Source organism: Dipodomys merriami, unplaced genomic scaffold (assembly GCF_024711535.1).
Source record: "Dipodomys merriami isolate MVZ:Mamm:240054 unplaced genomic scaffold, mDipMer1.0.p SCAF_52, whole genome shotgun sequence".
Lineage (NCBI taxonomy): Eukaryota > Metazoa > Chordata > Mammalia > Rodentia > Heteromyidae > Dipodomys > Dipodomys merriami.
In genome coordinates this window covers 5,641,664-5,660,372 of record NW_027206091.1, presented here as the reverse complement: position 1 = coordinate 5,660,372, position 18,709 = coordinate 5,641,664, and the positions used below count along the sequence as shown (strand labels likewise).

Genomic DNA, 18,709 nt, shown 5'->3' with positions numbered 1-18,709 from the left:
TGTGGCTCAAGTATTAGAGTTCCAGCCTTGAGCCAAAATGCTCTGGGCCAGCACTCGCCCTCTAAGGCCAAGCCCCAGGACTGGCACCAAAAAAAAAAGAAAAAAAGAAGTTGTTAACCTGTTGTGTTGCCAAGGCAACCAGAAGTAGGCTGGGAAGCAGAGCATCTGCAGGCCCAGGGAAGTCTTGTCTTCTATTTGCTCCTGTCACAGTCCATCAACTCTCCCTGGAGGCTTGATCCTATCAACTCAGGACTGGACAGAGTTCATGTTTTCCCTTCTGGTCCTGTCTTTCAGGAATAACCATTGTAGCCTGGCCAGAGACCTCATGTTACATATAGGGCCTGGTTCCAGCAGGGACCTGAGGTTACGCCAGGGACACCAGGCTGTGGCAGGTAATATTTTCCCACTACATTGATTGGAAACTAAGGCCCTTCATAACAAAGAGCCTGTAAGACACCCGCCCCCAACCCCACACACACATACACACCTCTCTCCTTGCCTGTGGCCTGTCTGTTCTTGATAATGGTCCTCCACAAGGGACAGGGGCCATACAAACTTTGAAAGCCCTAGGTCCTGTGCATGCTTGATGAGCTGGCTTGATTTAAGCCAAGAAAAATCCTTTAATTACCGCCGATAACTTCTGGCTGGATTCTGGGAAGGAACTAATTTGTGCAAGTGATCACTCAACCTGAAATACTATGAATGTCATTTCATTATTCTGTTTGCCTGGGTTGGGGGCAAAGAAGTTATAATAACTATTCTTTCTTTCTTTAATTAATTAATTAATTTACTGGCTGAGTTCCTGCTGGAGTAAACATTCTTCCCTCAGTCTTCTTTTCTTTTGTCCATCATGGGGCTTGAACTCTGGGCCTGGGCGCTGTCCCTGAGTTCTTCAGCTCAAGGTGAGTGCTCTACCACTTAAGCCACAGTGCCACTATTGGTTTTCTGGTGATTAACTGGAGATGAGAGTCTCACAGACTTTCCTGCCTGGGCTGACTTTGAACTGCGATCCTTAGATCTCAGCCTCCTGAGGAGCCAGGATTACAGAAGTTGAGCCACCAGTGCCCAGCTTCCCTCACTTTTCTGGCTGATGATACACAGAGCACTGATCCTGTGATAGTCAAGTCACCTGACCCTGCTTGGGCCAATAGGATGCATCCTCTTGTCTGATCAAGGCAGGGAACACTCTGAGACTCCCAAGGATCAACCGGAAGATCCAGTGTATAGTGTCTCTGAAAGCTAGAAATTCTAGGAAGTTCATTTGAAGATGAAAACATCAAGCTGGGTATCAGTGGCTCATGCCTGTCATCCCAGCCGCTCAGGAAGCTGAGATCTGAGGATTGTAGTTCCAAGCTAGACTGGGCTGGAAAGTCCGAGAGCCAGCCTTGAGCAAAAGAACTCAGGGACAGCACCCAGGCATTGAGTTTAAGCATCAGCAATGTTACGCGCATGCGTGCATGCACGCATGCACGCATGCGCACGCACACACACACACACACACACACACACACACACACACACACACACACACACACACATATAAAGATGAGAACATCAGTGGATGTGTAATGCCGAGCTTTTGGCTTAAATGAGACCTGCCTAGAGGCACACACTTCCTGTAAATATTGTATGACAGAAAAGACCCACATGGTGACTTTAGGGAACCACAGATGGGGCCACATCATCTTGATTCACACCAGGTCTTCACAGCATCTGCCCCCACCACCCCCCTCCTCAGAGCTTACATTGTCATGACTACCACCGTGACCTTTGCAAATACCAGCACTCACCCAGAGGCCACAGAGAACTGATGCCCACATCCCACATCCCGGCACTGTCCTCTTGTCCTTGGAGCTGTGGCTGGCTCAGAATCACTTTCTCACTGCTCATGTGAGAAACAGGGGTGCTGCAATATAGGTAAGGCTGGCTTGGGTCATGCTTCTGTGGGAGCCCTGCTCCCATTTGCTGGGTATCTTTGTGTGTGTGTGCCAGTCTTAGGGCTTGAACTCAAGGCCTGGGCACCTCCTCTGAGCTTTTTGTACTCAAGGCTAGCACTCTACCACTTGAGCCATACCTCCACCTCTGGCTTTATTATGTTGGCTCATTGGTGAGAAGAATCTCACCGTCTTTCTGGCCTGGGCTGGCTTTGAACTGCAATCCTCAGATCTCAGACTCCTGAGTAGCAAGGATGACAGGTGTGAGCCTGCAAAGAGGGATGTATTTCTCTGACTCACTGAGGGCCAGGCCAAGTGGGAAAGAGACTCAGACCTCACCTGAGACCTAGTCTGGAATGGCCCCTAGAGTGTCTCACAGGTGAACAGAGCCTGATTCATGCCGTGGAGCCGGGGTCCCCCAGGAAACAACGAAGGCCCACAGATGCACAACCTGGAACTGGAGCTAACTGGAGACATCAAGGAATCGCCGGGCCTGCTCAGCCGGGCCCAGGCCTGCACACAACGGGAGGCCGTTTCCTAGCTCGACTGTAATTTCAGAAAGTGTCTCTGCTGTGAGTTTCAGTGACCAAAATAGCTGAGTCGCCTTGGGGATCAGATGGCTGGGCTGTGGCCCAAGTCGGCTGGGTGTAAACAAGGAATGTCCTCAAGAGGAAAGGGCTAGAATCACATCAGAAAATAAAAGACATAAAGACCTTGTCATTAACTGGGAGCTATAGACAGGATGAGTGGGTCACAGACAGGATTTGGAATCCAACAGCGCTGGCTTTGCGTCTTGGCTGGGTGTCTTCCACACTCTGCACAAATGACTGCTGTTCATGCAGGATAAGGCCAAGAACCTAACCAACAAGAATCATGAGGGTCATCCACACAAAGGCATTAATAACACTGTCTCGTTTTGTGTGTGTGTGTGTGTGTGTGTGTGTGTGTGTGCGCGCGCGCGCGCGTGTGCGTGCCAGAACTATTGCTTGAACCCAGAGCCTGGATGGAGTCCCTGAGCTTTTTCACTCAAGCCTGGCACTCAACCATTTGAGCCACAGCTCCATTTCTGGCTTTTTCTATGACTAATTGGAGATCAGAGTCTCATAGACTTTCCTGCCTGGGCTGGCTTTGAACCGTGATCCTCAGATCTCAGTTTCCTGAGTAGCTGATAATCATGAGCCACCACCACCCCGATTAATACTGTCTCATTTTATAGCCATTTTGGAGGAGGAGGGCAATTAGTTTGTTAGATCCACACAGTGGTCTTATCTTTTGTTTTTAACATTTTATTGCATCTCTTTTAGAAACCTAAGCCTGGCTCTTACTGGATAACAATCATCCCAATTTTCCATCCTGTTTTTCTTCCTAATTTTTTTCCCCACCCTCTAAGAACCTTTTAGTGTAACAATTCCGGGACCATTTTCTCTTAATATCAATTTTCAGATTACGGCAGTATGATGTCTGTTTCCTAATTTAATTGGGTGATTCCTGTTATTAGTTCCCGTGTGCTCGTTATTTTTCATTTAGCATCGTTTATAATGCACCAAAGGAAAAGCGGCTTTAGCTGGAGACTTCCAGTGTGCCCTTCTGAAGGAAGATGTAAACATTTCCTTTAACTGCAGGAGGATGAGTTTAAAAAAAAAAAAGAAAGAAAGAAAAGAAAAAGCTAAAGGAGAGCTCTCAGGTCCTGAGTTCAAGGCCCTGTACTGGCACAATAAGGAAATTTTAAAAAGGAACAAGAAGATAGAGACAGATCAATTCTGGCTACAGGGATGAGGTCTATAATGAAGGATGGCCCGAAGCCAGAAGACCCACCAAATCCACTGGGCTCAGGTGTTGGGACTCGAAGGCCTCCCAGCCTGGCCTCCTTCTGGCACGTGATTGGCTGGTCACTCTTGGTGGTATCCTAGGAAATCTCTTCATCAGTGTGGCCTCTGCAGAGCTGCTGAGGATGCCCTTTGCCCTGCAGTCTAAATCAGTATTGAGGGGGGGGGAAGGTGGCTCAGGTGGTAAAGCGCTAGCCTTGAGCAGAAGAGCTGAGGGACACAGCCCAGGCCCAGAGTTCAGGCCCCACAACTGACCTCCCCCCCCAAAAAAAAAATTAGTATCGAAAGCATCCTCAGTGGCATCCAGCCTTGTGTAAAGAGCCACCTCCATATGTTTTTGTTTTGGTCAGTCCTGGGGCTTAAACCTTGGGCCTGGGCGCTGTTCCTCAGCTCTTCAGCTCAAGGCTAGCGCTCTACCACTTAAGCCACAGCACCACTTCTGGTTTTTTGGTGGTTAATTGGAGATCAAGGAGTTTCCTGCCCAGGCTGGCTTTGAAAGAGATCCTCAGATCTCAGCCTCCTGAGTAGCTAGGATGACAGGCATGAGCCACCGGTGCCTGGTTGCCACTTCCATATGTATCTTTCTAATTTTGTTTTTCCAGTACTTGAGTTTGCTAAACAGTCACTCTATGGTTTCTTTGCTTTAGTTTTCCCTCCGTACCTCTCTCCTTTCTCTCTTTTCTTCCTTCCTTCCTTCCTTCCTTTCTTTCTTTCTTTCTTTCTTTCTTTCTTTCTTTCTTTCTTTCTTTCTTTCTTTCTTTCTTTCTTTCTTTCTTTCTCTTTCTTGCTTGTCAGTGAGACTTGAACTCAGGCCTGGGGTGCTGTTTCTGAGATCTTGCTCTCAAGGCTGGTGCTCTACCACTTTGAGCCACAGCTCCACTGCCAATGTTTTGGTGGTTAATTGAAGATAAGAGTCTCATGGACGTTCCTGCCTGGGGTGGCTTCAAACCAAGATCCTCAGATCTCAGCCTCCTGAGTAGCTAGGATTACAACATCTGGTTGCTTTTATTTGGGGGGGGGGGTTAGGGGGAGAGAAGGAGAATAGGGCCTTGTATTTTTTCCCTGTGCTAGCTTGGATCATGGTATACCCGTCTAAGGCTGCCCTGGAAGCTGGGATTACAGACATGTATCATCACACTCGGTTTATGGATTGAATTTGTTGTTAACTTTTGTTTTTCTTAGTCTGACCTTGAACTTTGATCTTCCAGATTTCTGCTTCCTGGATAGCTGGGATCACAGATGTGATCCACCACACTCAGTATACTGATTGAGATGGTTATTAACTTTTGTTCCCCCACCCCCACCCCAGTCTGGCTTCGAATTGTGATCCTCCAGATCTCTGCTTCTTGGGTAGCTGAGATTATAGGCTCGTGGCACCGTCTCTTTATTTGCACACAGAGCTCAGTCACTTCCTATCTTCTTGCCCTACAGTGATTGCTGGGTTATTAACCTCACAAGGATGCTTAGGAATCTACAAGGACAAGGAAGGCAGGAAGCTTGAGCCCCTGGCTGGAAGTAGTGTTTTTTTACAGCAATTCTGACTTGGAGAGCAATAAGGAGGGGGGGCAACATTCCCAAACAAACAAACAAAACCCCAGCGGGTAAGCCTTTCCCCCAAGAATGATCTATGTACCCTGTGCCCTGAGCAAGCAGCAGCAAAGCAAGGGAGGGGCCAGGTGTAACGTTCAGTGAGAGTTTGGCGACGCAGGCTGTATTGTGTAGCAACATTGGGTTTTGAGAGTCCCAGCCCTGCTGATTTTGTGCTGATGTATTGCCAGCTACTTAACACGATGGATCACTGCAATTACTTGTCACTTCTGATAGTCATAGTCACAACAAAGATGTGTCAGCCTCGCAAGGTTTAGACGCAATATATATGATGTTCCACAATGCAGTTAGGAAGCCGTTTCAGGAAATAAGACTCCAGAGGATTGCAGGAAACAATCCACCTGCCTGGGGAAGCCGCCAGCTCCGTGGGAACGCTCTGGCCAGCTCTGGGAAAAGCATGGACTTAGGTACCCAGCTCCAGCAGCCCAAGGCAGAGCAATCACCTTTTTTGGTTTTGGTGCCAGTCTTGGGGCTTGAACTTAGGACCTGGTGCTGTCGCTTGTTTGGTGCTCAAGGCTGGTGCTCTACCATTTTGAGCCACACTTCCACTTCTGGCTTTTTGCTGGTTCTTTGGAGGTAAGAATCTCACTGACTTTCCTGTCTGGGCTGGCTTTGAACTGTGATCCACAAGATTACAGGCATGAGCCACTAGTGTCCTGCTTGGCCTTGTCTTCTGAGTGGCTCTTTCAGTAAGTTTTGTCTCTTCCTGCTCCATCCACCTCACCCTCGCCCTTCCTTTCAACCCCTCATGCCCATCACAGCAGCTGGATGTTGGAATATTGGAACACACTGGTCCCTTCTCCTGGCTGGCAAGGTCCTCGGACCCAGTTGTGGTGGCTTCGTTGCAGGACAAGGCATTGTGCAGCTTGGAGCAAGAGCCTTGGTTTCCAGCCTTGGCACCCAGCCTGATTGGGGACATGGGCTGCTGCCAGGCAGCTCCAGTTTCCAGGCTAGGAAATAATGAAACAGGATACGAATTTTTAGAGATGCCAGATTCCCTCCTAGGGAAGGAACCTCCAACAGCCTGTGTGTTTGTGTGTGTGTGTGTGTGTGTGTGTGTGTGTGTGTGTGTGTGTGTGTGTGTGTGTGTGTGTGTGTGTGTGTGTGTGTGTGTGTTGGGACTTGAATTCAGGGCCTGGGTGCCGTCCTTTACCTTTTTTTTGTTCAAGGCTAGCTGAGATCTGAGGATTACAGTTTTTCAGCCCAGGCAGGAAAGCCTGTGGGTCTCTGATCTCCAATTAACCATTAAAAAGCCAGAAGTGGGGCTGTGGCGCAAAGTGGTTAAGTGCCAGCCTTGAGCCAAAAAAAAAAAAAAAAGTTCAGGGACAGTTTCAAAGCCTTGAGTTCGGGCTGGGAAGGTTGCTCAGTGGTAGAGCGCTTGCCTTGCATGCCTGAGGCCCTGGGTTCGATTCCTCAGCACCACATAAGCAAAAAGAAAAAAGCTGGAAGTGGCGCTGTGGCTCAAGTGGTAGAGCGCTAGCCTTGAGCTGAAGAGCTGAGGGACAGCGCCCAGGCCCAGAGTTCAGGCCCCATGACCGGACCCAAAAAAAAAAAAAAAATCAAAGCCTTGAGTTCAAGTCTTACTACTGGTGCATGCGCGCACACATACACACATACACACAAACACAAACATACAAGTGAAAAAGAAAACTTATTCTGCAAAAGCCAAACATGAAAAAAGATCTAGCAGGGTCCTGGTGGCTCACGCCTGTAATCCTAGCTACTCAAGAGATTGAGATCTGAAGATGGCAGTTCAAAGCCATGAGGCTTATCTCCAATGAACCAGCAATGTGGTAGAGTGCTATCCTTGAGCAAAAGAACTCAGGGACAGTGCCCAGCCCAGTCCAAGCCCCAGGACTGACCAAAAAAGAAAAAGAAAAAAAGAAGAAGAAATTCTATTCTATAGTGTTTGCAAAACAGAATCTGCATTATAAGAATAACTGTTTAGGGATCAAGAGTCACTCACAAGACTCACTTGGTCCCTTTAAAGTACAATCCAGTCCATTTGAAAAACAACAACAAGGAAGGAATAACAAAATGAGAGCTGTGGTTCCTCCTGAATGGAAAAATGGAAAGATTGATTGAGGATGGATCAATAACGGCTCACTAAGAAAACCTGGAAAGACACCAACTCCTGATGGAGAATGCAGAAACACCCATGGAAAACAAAAACAACCAAGTACCAGGGTGCTGGTAGCTCTGGCCAGTAATCCCAGCTACTCAGGAAGCCTAGATCTGAGAATTGTGGTTTGAACTCAGTCAGTGCAGGAAAGTCCTCGAGACGCTTATTTATTTATTTATTTAGTCAGTCATGGGGCTTGAACTCTGGGCCTGGACATTGTCCCTCAGCTCTTCTGCTCAAGGCTAGCGCTCTACCACTTGAGCCACAGTGCCACTTCAGTTTTCAGAGTGGTTTATTGGAGATAAGAGTTTCATGGATTTTTCTGTCGGGGGCTGGCTTTGAACCACGATCCTCAGATCTCAGCCTCCTGAGGTAGCTAGGATTTCAGGTGTGAGCTACTGGCATCCAGCCTGTGAGACTTATCTCCAATAAACCACCAGAAAACTGGAAGTGGAGTTGTGATTCAAATGATAGAGTGCTAGCCTTGAGCCTTGAGCTCAGGGACTGCACTAACGCCCTGAGTTCAAGCCCCACAACTGAAAAAAAAAAAGGGGGGGAAAAAAAAGGTCCATCCATTAGCCAAATGTTCCTAATTTATAGAGAATGCAAAGAAAAAAAAGGACCATATTGAAACTCTATCAAATGAGGACAATCAATAAAATCCCAACTGTGAGAAACTCTATATGACTATGACCTGGTTTCTTTAAATAAATAGCAAGTGGAAAAAAAATAAAGATGACAAGACAAGCTGACAGATGAAAAGAGACTTAAAAGGCTCAAAAGCTAGGCTCGAGGTGTGGCTCAAGTGGTAGAGTGTCAGCTGAGGGAGCATGAGGTCATGAGTTCAAATCCCAGTACTGCCAGAACAAAAAAGGTATGTGTGGGGAGTAAGCTCATTGGCCTCAGGACCTGGGAGTGATAAATAACTTTACAGTAATTGAGATAGGCATGGGTAGTTCATACATCCTAGCTACTCAGCCCAGGCAGGAAATCTGTGAGAGTCTTGGCTCCAATTAACTTCTGAAATGGTAGAAGTGGAGCCATGGCTCAAGTGGTAGAGCATCAGCCTTGAGTGGAAAAAGCTAAGGGACAACATTCAAGCCCTTAGTTCAAGCCTCATTAGGAGCAGGCGCGCGCACACGCACACGCACATGCACACACACACACACACACACACACACACACACACATCTCTCCTCACAAAAGCTGGCAACTCAAATCCGGCACTGGTGGCTTACACCTGTAATCCTAGCCACTCAGGAGGCTGAGATCTGAGGATAACCATTCAAAGCCAACCTGGACCAGAAAAATCCGTGAGATTCTTATCTCCAATGACCCACCAGAAAACTGGAAGTGGTGCTGTGGCTCAAAGTGGTAGAGCTCTAGCCTTGAGTAAAAGCTCAGAGATAGTACCCAACGCTGAAGTCCAAGTCCATGGGTGAGGTAGGGTGGCTGAACTAAGACATCCAGATGTCATAGCTTACCAACATCAGACCCAAGGGACCACAAGCAACAAAGAGATTTCTGGATTTTTAAGGCCCATCCTCTTCTTCCCACCTTTGTGACCAGATAACAACCTGTGCCTGGGAAAATGTATGCCTCTGATAGATTTCTCATGGAAAAAATGTACAGGGAGAAGACTGGGCAGGGGAACCTGGGGGGAGGCGGAAGGGGGAGGGAGAGGGAAGAGGTAAGGGAAGATGGGGGGATGGGAAGGCCCACCCAGCCATGTAACTGGACACATACACTTTGTAAGCACTGATTTCCAACAGATAAATGTAATCAAAGTTTATACGCTCAGAGAAGCCAACAGGATAGGGATTGTTTCACTTGAAAGATCAGAAGAAAATTGTAACTAATGTTGTGGAAAATTACTTTGATATTGCTTTCTTGGTACCGAATTCACAATTAGGCGGCTGTAAGGAGTACACGGAAAGAATAAACGCAGAGTAACAAATCAACACAAACAGCTTGTGTCAGGAGCAGTTTATGGAGGGGAAAGTAACGGAAGCATTACTTAAAGTTTTATGACTGGATTTGGCATTACGTGATTGACGTATAACGTCAACGCACTAAGGCTGACCCACCAGTATTGAGCAACAGATGCACAGTGGCTAGAGATCCAACTGTGGTCATCACCTGCCTCCTTCATCTGTGAAGAGAGGTAGAGAAGGATGTTTGTCATTTGTGTGTGTGTGTGTGTGCGTGTGTGTGTGTGTGTGTGTGTGTGTGTGTGTGTGTGTGCTGGTCCTGGATTTGAACTCAGGGCCTGGGTATTGTCCCTCAGCTCTTTTGCTAAAGGCTACTGCTTTACTACTTGAGCCACAGCTCCATTTCTGACTTTTTTGGTGGTTTATTGGAGATCAGAGTCTCACAGACTTGCCCAGGCTAGCTTTGAACCACGATCCTCAGAAAGCAGCCTCCTGAGGAGTTAGGATTACAGGCGTGAACCACAAGCAGGATGCTTGTTTTAGCTGTGGGCCATCCTGTACATTGCACCAGCCTGAGGCTCAAGCTCTACCTGGCCAGACCAGGCTGTCCTACAAACACCACCAGCCTGCACTCCTCACATCTGTGGGCTTGAGCAGCTATGTAACACAGCACTGTCTGGCTTGAAGAATAATAACCTGGCCCCAACAGCTGGGCACTGGTGGCTCACACCTGTAATCCTAGCTTCTCAGGAAGCTGAGATCTGAGAATCAAGGTTCAAAGTCACCCTGGGCAGAAAAGTCTGTGAGATGCTTAATCTCCAACAAACAACCAAAAAGCCAAAAGTGGAACTGTGGCTCCACTAGTTATCCTTGAGCTGAAAAAAAGCTCAAAAGATAGCACCCAGAACCTGAGTTCAAGTCTTAGGACTTGACAATAATCTGCAGCTCCTTGGCCACTTGGATGTAGCATCGCCAGCCATGTGTTGGGGACGGGGGGAGGGGGGAATCACCCAAAACATGATCCCAGAATGGGTCTCTCCCAGTGGATGCCACAGAGCCATTCCTGCCTCCTTTCTCTGGCAGTTTTCTCATGGTGCAGACACCAGCCACACGCACAACTGAACGCACAACAAAGGTGCACATTGCCTTTATCCAAAGCTTACACACTTTGTGGAGCTCAGCTACAGCTGACTCATTGTCACCTGCTATTTATTTCTAGGCCTCCCAAGAGGTTACAAAGTCCCCAGAGGAGCCAACTGCGTCACTCCGAACTTGCTTCTTCAGAAGCCAGAAAACAGCCAGACCTACTTTTGACAGCCTCCAGCTGTGGGAATTTGACCAGAGATCACCTACCCGCCTGCCGTCACGGCTGCCTGTCATTCACTACCCGTGATGGATCTATGCTTCCTGGGCCCCTTCTGCAGTAGGGCCTCTGGCAGCAGCTGCCAGATCTTGGTGGGGCTTTTGGTTCAGATAGGGGTAGCACAGACATCTATCTGCCTAAACCTCTGATTGCAAATCTTCGCTTCCATAATCCATCAGCCATGAACAGAACCACATCCCAGAGTATGGGGCAGGTGCATATCTCCTCCAGCGGGTTTTAAGGCACAGACAGGGTGAGGATGGGGTGGGAGGTGGGCGCTGGTAACTCATCGCTGTCATCCTAGCTACTCAGGAGACTGAAATCTGAAGATCATAGTTCAAAGCCAGCCTAGCTAGGAAAGTCTATGAGACTCTTAATCTCCAATGAATCACACAAAAAAGGCAGAAGTCAGCCAAGCACCTGTGGCTCATGCCTGTAATCATAGTTACCCAGGAGGCTGACATCTGAGAATCATAGTTCAAAGCCAGCTCAGGCAGGAAAGTCCCCATGAGACTCTCATATCCAATAAACCACTCAAAAACTGGAAGTGGCTTTGTGGCTTAATGTGGTAGAGTGCTAGCTTTGAGTAAAAGAGCTTATGGACAGTGCCCAGGTCCTGAGTTCAAGCCCCGGGACCGACAACAGCAACAACAAAAGCCAGAAGTGGAACTGTGGCTCAAATGGTAATTCTACCTTGTGCAAAAGAACAAAACAAAAACCAAGCAAGCAAAAAACAAAACTGAGGGACAGCACTTAGGCCCTGAGTTCATGTCTTAGGAACAGTACAAGTAAAGAAAAGAAAAAGAGGGCTGGGAAGGTGGCTGAGTGGTAGATTGCTTGCCTTACATGCATGAGGCCCAGGGTTTGATTCATCAGCACCACATAAGCAGAAAAAGCTGGAAGTGGTGCTGTGGCTCAAGCGGTAGAGCACTAGCCTTGAGCTGAAGAACTGAGGGACAGTGCCCAGGTCTAGAGTTCAAGCCCCACAACCAACAACAACAAGAACAAAAAAAGAAAGAAAGAAAAGAAAAGAAGAAAAAGAATTTCATGGAAGGCAACAACCGAATGGGCAGAAAGACAGCTTCTCCATCATCTGTTGCTAGAGATTTCATATTGGACAACCCATTCTGCTGGCACTGATGCCCACTAGTGTGTGTGTGTGTGTGTGTGTGTGTGTGTGTGTGCATGCGTGTTATGTGTTGGGAGGTGTCAGGACTCCCTTTTCTGCTTGCTTGGGGGCTCTCAACTCTATCTTCTAGTCCAGCACATGAAGGAAGCCATGAGGCCTAGGCCTTGGTCAGGAAGGAGAGGACCATGTGTCTGGCTCACCTGACCCCTGCTGGGGGGCGACCTCTGTGGGGTCCTGCAGGCTGATGAAGAGGAGGAGGCCGGCAGCTCCAAACAGCAGAATAGATGAGAACATGCAGGTCAGCCGCATGGTTTTGGGTCGTGGGGTCATCCAGGGCACGTTCCGGGGTCACCTTTCCGGTGTGGGAGACACGTTCTGCCTTCATTGTTCACACCAGGCATCCATCAGGCTGAGGTCTGCAGGCAGAGGGGGACAGAGAATTCTGTGTTGAGGACACTGTCACTTTGTGCGCCTTCCATCTTTTTATTACTATCATTATTTTGTCGGTCGTGGGGCTTGAACTCTGGGCCTGGGCGCTGTCCCTCAGCTCTTCAGCTCAAGGTGAGCACTCTACCACTTGAGCCACAGCACCACTTCCGGTTTTCTGGTGGTTCATTGGAGATAAGAGTCTCATGGGAACCTGGTGCCAGTGGCTCACACCTGTAAGCCTAGTTACTCAGGAGGCTGAGATCTGAGGATCAGTGTTCAAAGCCAGCCTGGGCAGGAAAGTCCATGAGACTCTTATCTCCAATAAACCACCAGAAAACCGGAAGTGGCCCTGTGGCTCAAGTGGTAGAGCGCTCACCTTGAGCTGAAGAGCTGAGGGACAGCGCCCAGGCCCAGAGTTCAAGCCCCACCACCGACAAAAAAAAAAAAAGAGTCTCATGGGGATTTTTCTGCCTGGGTTGGCTTTGAACTGTGATACTTAGACCTCGGCTTTATGAGTAGCTAGGGTAACAGGTGTGAACCCCCAGTGCCTGGCCCTTCCTTCCATTTTTTAAGCCCAGGGAAGCTGAAAGGATTGCTGTTGCCACCCATTGCCAGGACAGTAGCTTCTCACCAGGTGCGCTCTCTCTCTCTCTCTCTCTCTCTCTCTCTCTCTCTCTCTCTTTCTTGATCTGGTGCCAGTCCTGGGTTTTAAACTCAGACCCTGAGTGTTGTCCCTGAGCTGCTTTTGCTCAAAGCTAGTGCTCTACCACTTGAGCCACAGTTCCACCGCTGGCTTTTTTAGTCTTTTTTTTTTTTTTTTGAGATAAGAGTCTCATGGACTTTCTTGCTCGGGCTGGCTTTGAACTGTGATATTCAAATCTCCCAAGTAGCTAGGGTGACAGGTGTGAGCTCCCAGTGCCTGACTCGGGTTCCCTTTTGAGAGAACTTCCCTCTGTCCCTCTGTCCTCTTATCTCCATCAGTACCGTTGGCCATCCAAGGAGTCTTCAGGGACTTTGTCCACCTTGGAATGAAGCAGTACACAAAAGGGAAACTGAGGCCACCAGGATTGCTCCCAGCAGCCTCTAACCACAGTTAGAAGGTTCTTCTGGACCCAGGCAGCTGGGTCTGGGTGTTTTGGTGTTGCTACTAAGACTTGAACTCAGGACCTGGGCACACTCTTTAGCTTTTTCACTCAACATTGGTCCTCTACCAAATTGAGCCTCAGCTCCACTTCTGACTTTTTTTTTTTTTTTTTTTTGCTCGTTTATTGGAGAAAAGAGTTTCACAGACTTTCCTGCCCAGTCTGGCTTTCAACTTTGATTCTCAGATCTCAGTCTCCTGAATAGCTAGGATGACAGGGGTGAGTCACTGGTGCCTGGCTCCACTGACTTGCCATGGGGTAGTCTTCTACTGTGTCTAGCCTCTGAAATGTGAGGCAGAAAAAGATTTTTTTAAAAAAAGAGCTTTCTTCTTTTCTCCCCTGCCTGGAAAAAACATTCCTGAGGACCAGATTGCTTCTCAGCAAAGCTCAGGGGCCAAGAAGTATAAACTGCAGCTTCGGGTTTCTTTCCTCTGCAGTCTCTGTAATTATTTTCTCACTCAGTTAACTTTAATTAACCTGCCTCAGGCCTCTCCGCGCCTGACGTGGGGCTCCCTGGACTGTGCCAAGAGGGTGGTTCCCACGACCTCTGGTTTTATATTATTGGAAAGGCAGCACTGAGCTGGGCTTTTTTTTTTAGTCTCTAGAGCTGGCTCAGGTGGGGTGGGGCTGGGTGGGTTTACTCCTTAACTCATTGCAATGGCTCTCCCCTTAAAATGAAGTAAATAAATACATAAATAAAGACTGCTGGGCCCGGCCATCAGCTAAGCATCGTCTCTGCCCTACTTGCAGGAAAGGAAAATGGACTGCTGGGTGCCAGTGGCTCAGACCTGTCATCCTAGCTACTCAGGTGGCTGAGATCTGAGGATCATGGTTCAAAGCTAGTCAAGGCAAAAAAGCCCATGAGACTCTTATCTCCAGTAAACTACTCAGAAAAAGTTAGCAGTGGTGCTGTGACTCAAGTGGCAGAGTGTTAGCCTTGAGAAAAAGAAGCACCCAGGCCCTGAGTTCAAACCCCAGGACTAGGAAAAAAGAAAAGGACAGCTGAGCACTGGTGGCTCATACCTCTAACCCTAGCTACTCAGATGGTTGAGATCAGAGGATCATGGTTCAAAGCCAGCCTGGACAGGAAAGTCCATGAGACTCTTATCTCCAATAAACCACTAGAAAACCAGAAGTAGAGCTGTGACTCAAAGTAGGAGAGCGCTAACCTTGAAGGATGAAGAAAGCTCAGGGACAGTGCCCAGATCCTGAGTTCAAGCCCTACAACTGACAAAAAAAAGAAAATAAAATTAGAGCTATAGGTCACCATAAGACCCCTCTGACTGCAGGGCTTGGGTGTCAAGCCCATTCCAGATAGCTGGATTACACCCAGGGGGAGGAAGGCTCTAAGCCCAGGAGAGTTCTATCCAGCCATCCCCTCCTCACCTGGGCAGGAGTGAACAAAGATGTCCTACTTGGCTAAGGGCTTCAGAACACATCATCTCAGACCATGACCTTTTCTTCTCTGGTTTTCTCAGGTGAGACAGAGCTGGGGGGAGGGGGGGGTGCAGGTCATGTGATACATTGTCTTGTAAAGATACCAGGATACAACAGAGGTTCCAGAACTCTCTAAAGGAGGAGGCCTCTGTGAGCCCTTGCCAGAACAGAAATGGGAACCGTCCAGTGCCAGCTTCCAGCTGCTGGGCAAATGTGAGAAATCAAGGGGGTAGAGGGGCTGGGCACCAGTGGCTTACACCTGTAATCCACACTACTCAGGAGGCTGAGATCTGAGGATTATGGTTTAAAGCCAGTCCAGGCAGGAAAATCTTGGCTATCTCCAATGAACCACCAGAAAACTGGAAGTGGTGCTGTGGCTCAAAGTGGTAGAGCACTAGTCTTGAGCACTAAAGGCTCAGGGATAGAGCCCAGACCCTGAGTTCAAGCAATTGAAAAAAAAAAAAAAAAAAAAGAGGGTGGGTGGAGCGATTCTCTCCAACTTCCACAGTCTGTTCCCCAGCAACCCAATAGTTGGCTTAGCCCCTTGGGTGCCCAGGAAGTCCTGGAAAGGGGTTAGAAGGGTAGAAATGAAGCCAAGCATGCTGGTGGCTCACGCCTGTAATCCCAGCTACTTAGGAAGCTGAGATCTGAGGATCACAGTGAGAAGCCAGTGTGGGAAGGAAAGTCTGTGAGATTCTTTTTGGCTGGTTGTGGGGCCTGAACTCTGGGCCTGGGCGCTGTCCCTCAGCTCTTCAGCTCAAGGCTAGCCCTCTACCACTTGAGCCACAGCGCCACTTCCGGCTTTTTTCTTTTTGCTTATGTGGTGCTGAGGAATCGAACCCAGGGCCTCAGGCATGCAAGGCAAGCGCTCTACCATTGAGCCACCTTCCCAGCCCTCTGTGAGATTCTTTTATTTTATTTTTTATTTTTTGGTCGGTCGTGGGGCTTGAACTCTAGGCCTGGGCGCTGTCCCTCAGCTCTTCAGCTCAAGGTGAGCGTTCTACCACTTGAGCGACAGCGCCACTTCCGGTTTTCTGGTGGTTTATTGGAGATAGGAGTCTCATGGTCTCTCCTGCCCGGGCTGGCTTCAAACTGCGATCCTCAGATCTCAGCCTCCTGAGTAGCTAGGATTACAGGCGTGAGCCACCAGCGCCCGACTCTCTGTGAGATTCTTATCTCCAATGAACCAGCAAAAAAGCTTGGAGATGGAACTGTGGCTTAAGTGGTAGAGTCACTGGTATTGAGTGAAAAAGCTAAAGGAGAGCACTCAGGCTCTGAGTTCAAGCATCAGTACATGTGCGTGCACACACACACACACACACACACATACACAAATGTGGTAGAAATTCACTTCTATCACTCATGTCTGCTCAAGTGCTGGTGAGTGTCTACCCACACATCTCATGGATGACCCCAGCCGTGACACTGGCTTACTCCCCACAAACTTATCAGCTCCCTCAGCCAGACATCAGGGGAGCCAGTGTGATCTCGGGTGGGTCTTTGATAAGGGACTGTGTTATGGTTTAAATATAAATTATCCTGAATGGCAGCGGGGTCCCCAGCTGGCGACACGACTTTGGAAGGTCCTAGAAACTTTAAGATGGAGGAAGTTGGTGACTAGAGCTGGGTCATTGCCTCTTGCCCCTGCCCTACCTGCCTACCTGTCTGTCTGTCTGTCTATCTGCTCCTCTCCTTCCTGTCCATCATGAAGTCAACAGCGTCTTATGGTGGCACCTGCCATCATGATGTTCCTTCTACCCACACTCAATGGGAAGCAAGCTATTATGCACTAAAAGCTCTGCAACCATGAGTCCAAATGAATCCTTGTCTGTCTGTGGCAGTCCTGAGGCTTGAACTCAGGGCCTAGACACTTTCCCTGAGATTTTTGGACAAGGCTAGCCCTCTGACTTGAGCCATAGCTCCACTTCCAGCTTTTTGGTAGTTCATTGGAGAGATGAGTCTCACAGACTTTCCTGATTAGACTGGCTTTGAACCATGGTCCTCAGATCTCAGCCTCCTGCATAGCTAGGATGACAGGTGTGAGCCCTGGATGCCTGGCTCTTATCCTTTCTCGTTTTAAGTTGTTTGTCACAGTGATGAGAAAGCTGACTCACACAGGTGGAGAGAAGGAAGGAGAGAAGGAAGAAAGGGCAAGCTACAGGGAGTACATGAAGCTGCCTGGAAAACATGGCTGGCAAAGTCCCCACGTGAAGGCTCATCACTTGATAAACAAAGAGGACAGAAGCTCGGTGGCCGTCATCTTGTTGGATTAGCCGCTGATGCTGCAGATGTGTTGCTGCATAGAGCAATTGGTCCCTCCTTCCCCTCCCCAATCTGTCACATGTCATTGTTAGAGCCCCTATCGCTTTGCTTTCTGAACCGGCCTGTACCAAACCTAACCCCACGGGGCCAGGATCTGGCCACATAGACTCTGACAACGAATCCCTCCCCCAATCTAGGAGGGAGGGGGAAGAATACAGTCCTCCCCGACCCTGCCCTGAACCATCCATGTTACCAGGAGAATAATGAACCGTGCTCATCTGTCATTCCCAGGGTCATCAAGAGAGGCACCAGGGCCTAATCCATGCCCAGGCAGCTTTTGTTAGAGCTGCAAGTGGCTTTGCCACTGGTCCGTGAGCTCCTCCAACCCCCTGCCCCCAGCCCCGACCACAGCCTGAATTCTGGGGGTCCTCTTCTCCCTATTTGCTCTCTCTGAGGATTATTATTATTATTATTATTTTGGGGGTCTGGTCGTGGGGCCTGAACTCTGGGCCTGGGCACTGTCCCTCAGCTCTTCAGCTCAAGGCTAGCGCTCTACCACTTGAGCCACAGCACCACTTCCAGCTTTTTTCTTTTTGCTTATGTGGTGCTGAGGAATGGAACCCAGGGCCTCATGCATGCAAAGCAAGCGCTCTACCACTGAGCCACCTTCCCAGCCCCTCTCTGAGGATTATTGCCTGGCTCAGTGCCCACAAGACTCACAGAGCAGTTCGATTCTGTCTGTTTGTGGGGGGATTGACTTATAGTTGGTGGGGTTTGGAGCACTGAAGTGGGGTGGGGGACAGCATCCTGGAACCTGCAAGGTGCCCCTTTCCCCCTAAGTCTAATGAGATTTTCAAAGGACAGCAGGGAGATGTTGATCCACAGGTCTCCTTCTTTTTGAGTCCAGAGTGGCTATGACTTAAGAGTTCATCCCAAGTAGGAGAACCTGGCTATCCTGGGACCCTACGAACATACTTTCAAGGGGGGGGGTTCCCACATTCCCCTGGGACTTCCAGTTCCTACCCGCATGCCAAGGTCCACACTCAAGCTCCTGGGAGAAAGACAAGCTTTCCTCCCCCTTCCTGCGCATCCCTTTCTAGGACCCGACAGAGAATAAGAAGAATATTAAACATCACGGAGGATAAGAAAGCGTCAGGCACAAGACAAGGAAAAAAAAAAAACAACCCCAGAACACCACACAGCCTTGTTGAGCTTACAAAGGTCCCCACTCACCTCAACATTCCAAATCTTTCCAGTGACTTCTTTCCTGGAGTCCTGAATGGCATCACCATTTTATTATTATTATTATTTTACTTTCAGAAAAAAAATCCAATTAATCTTAAAAACACCTCCTGAGCCGGGCGCTGGTGGCTCACCCCTGTAATCCTAGCTACTCAGGAGGCTGAGATCTGAGGATCGCGGTTCAAAGCCAGCCCGGGCAGGAGAGACCGTGAGACTCTTATCTCCAATAAACCACCAGAAAACCGGAAGTGGCGCTGTAGCTCAAGTGGTAGAGCGCTAGCCTT

General features: G+C 48.7%; 1 protein-coding gene across 1 annotated transcript in view; it reads right to left on the bottom strand.

Moving 5' to 3' along the window:
• The window catches only part of Chst8 (carbohydrate sulfotransferase 8), a 99,043-nt gene that overhangs the window by 32,013 nt on the left and 48,321 nt on the right, over positions 1-18,709 (bottom strand). Inside the window, exon 2 of the mRNA XM_069999043.1 lies at positions 12,114-12,329. Coding sequence (XP_069855144.1) covers positions 12,114-12,243 — 130 coding nt within the window. The 5' untranslated portion in view covers positions 12,244-12,329. The remainder of the gene's footprint in view (positions 1-12,113; positions 12,330-18,709) is intronic.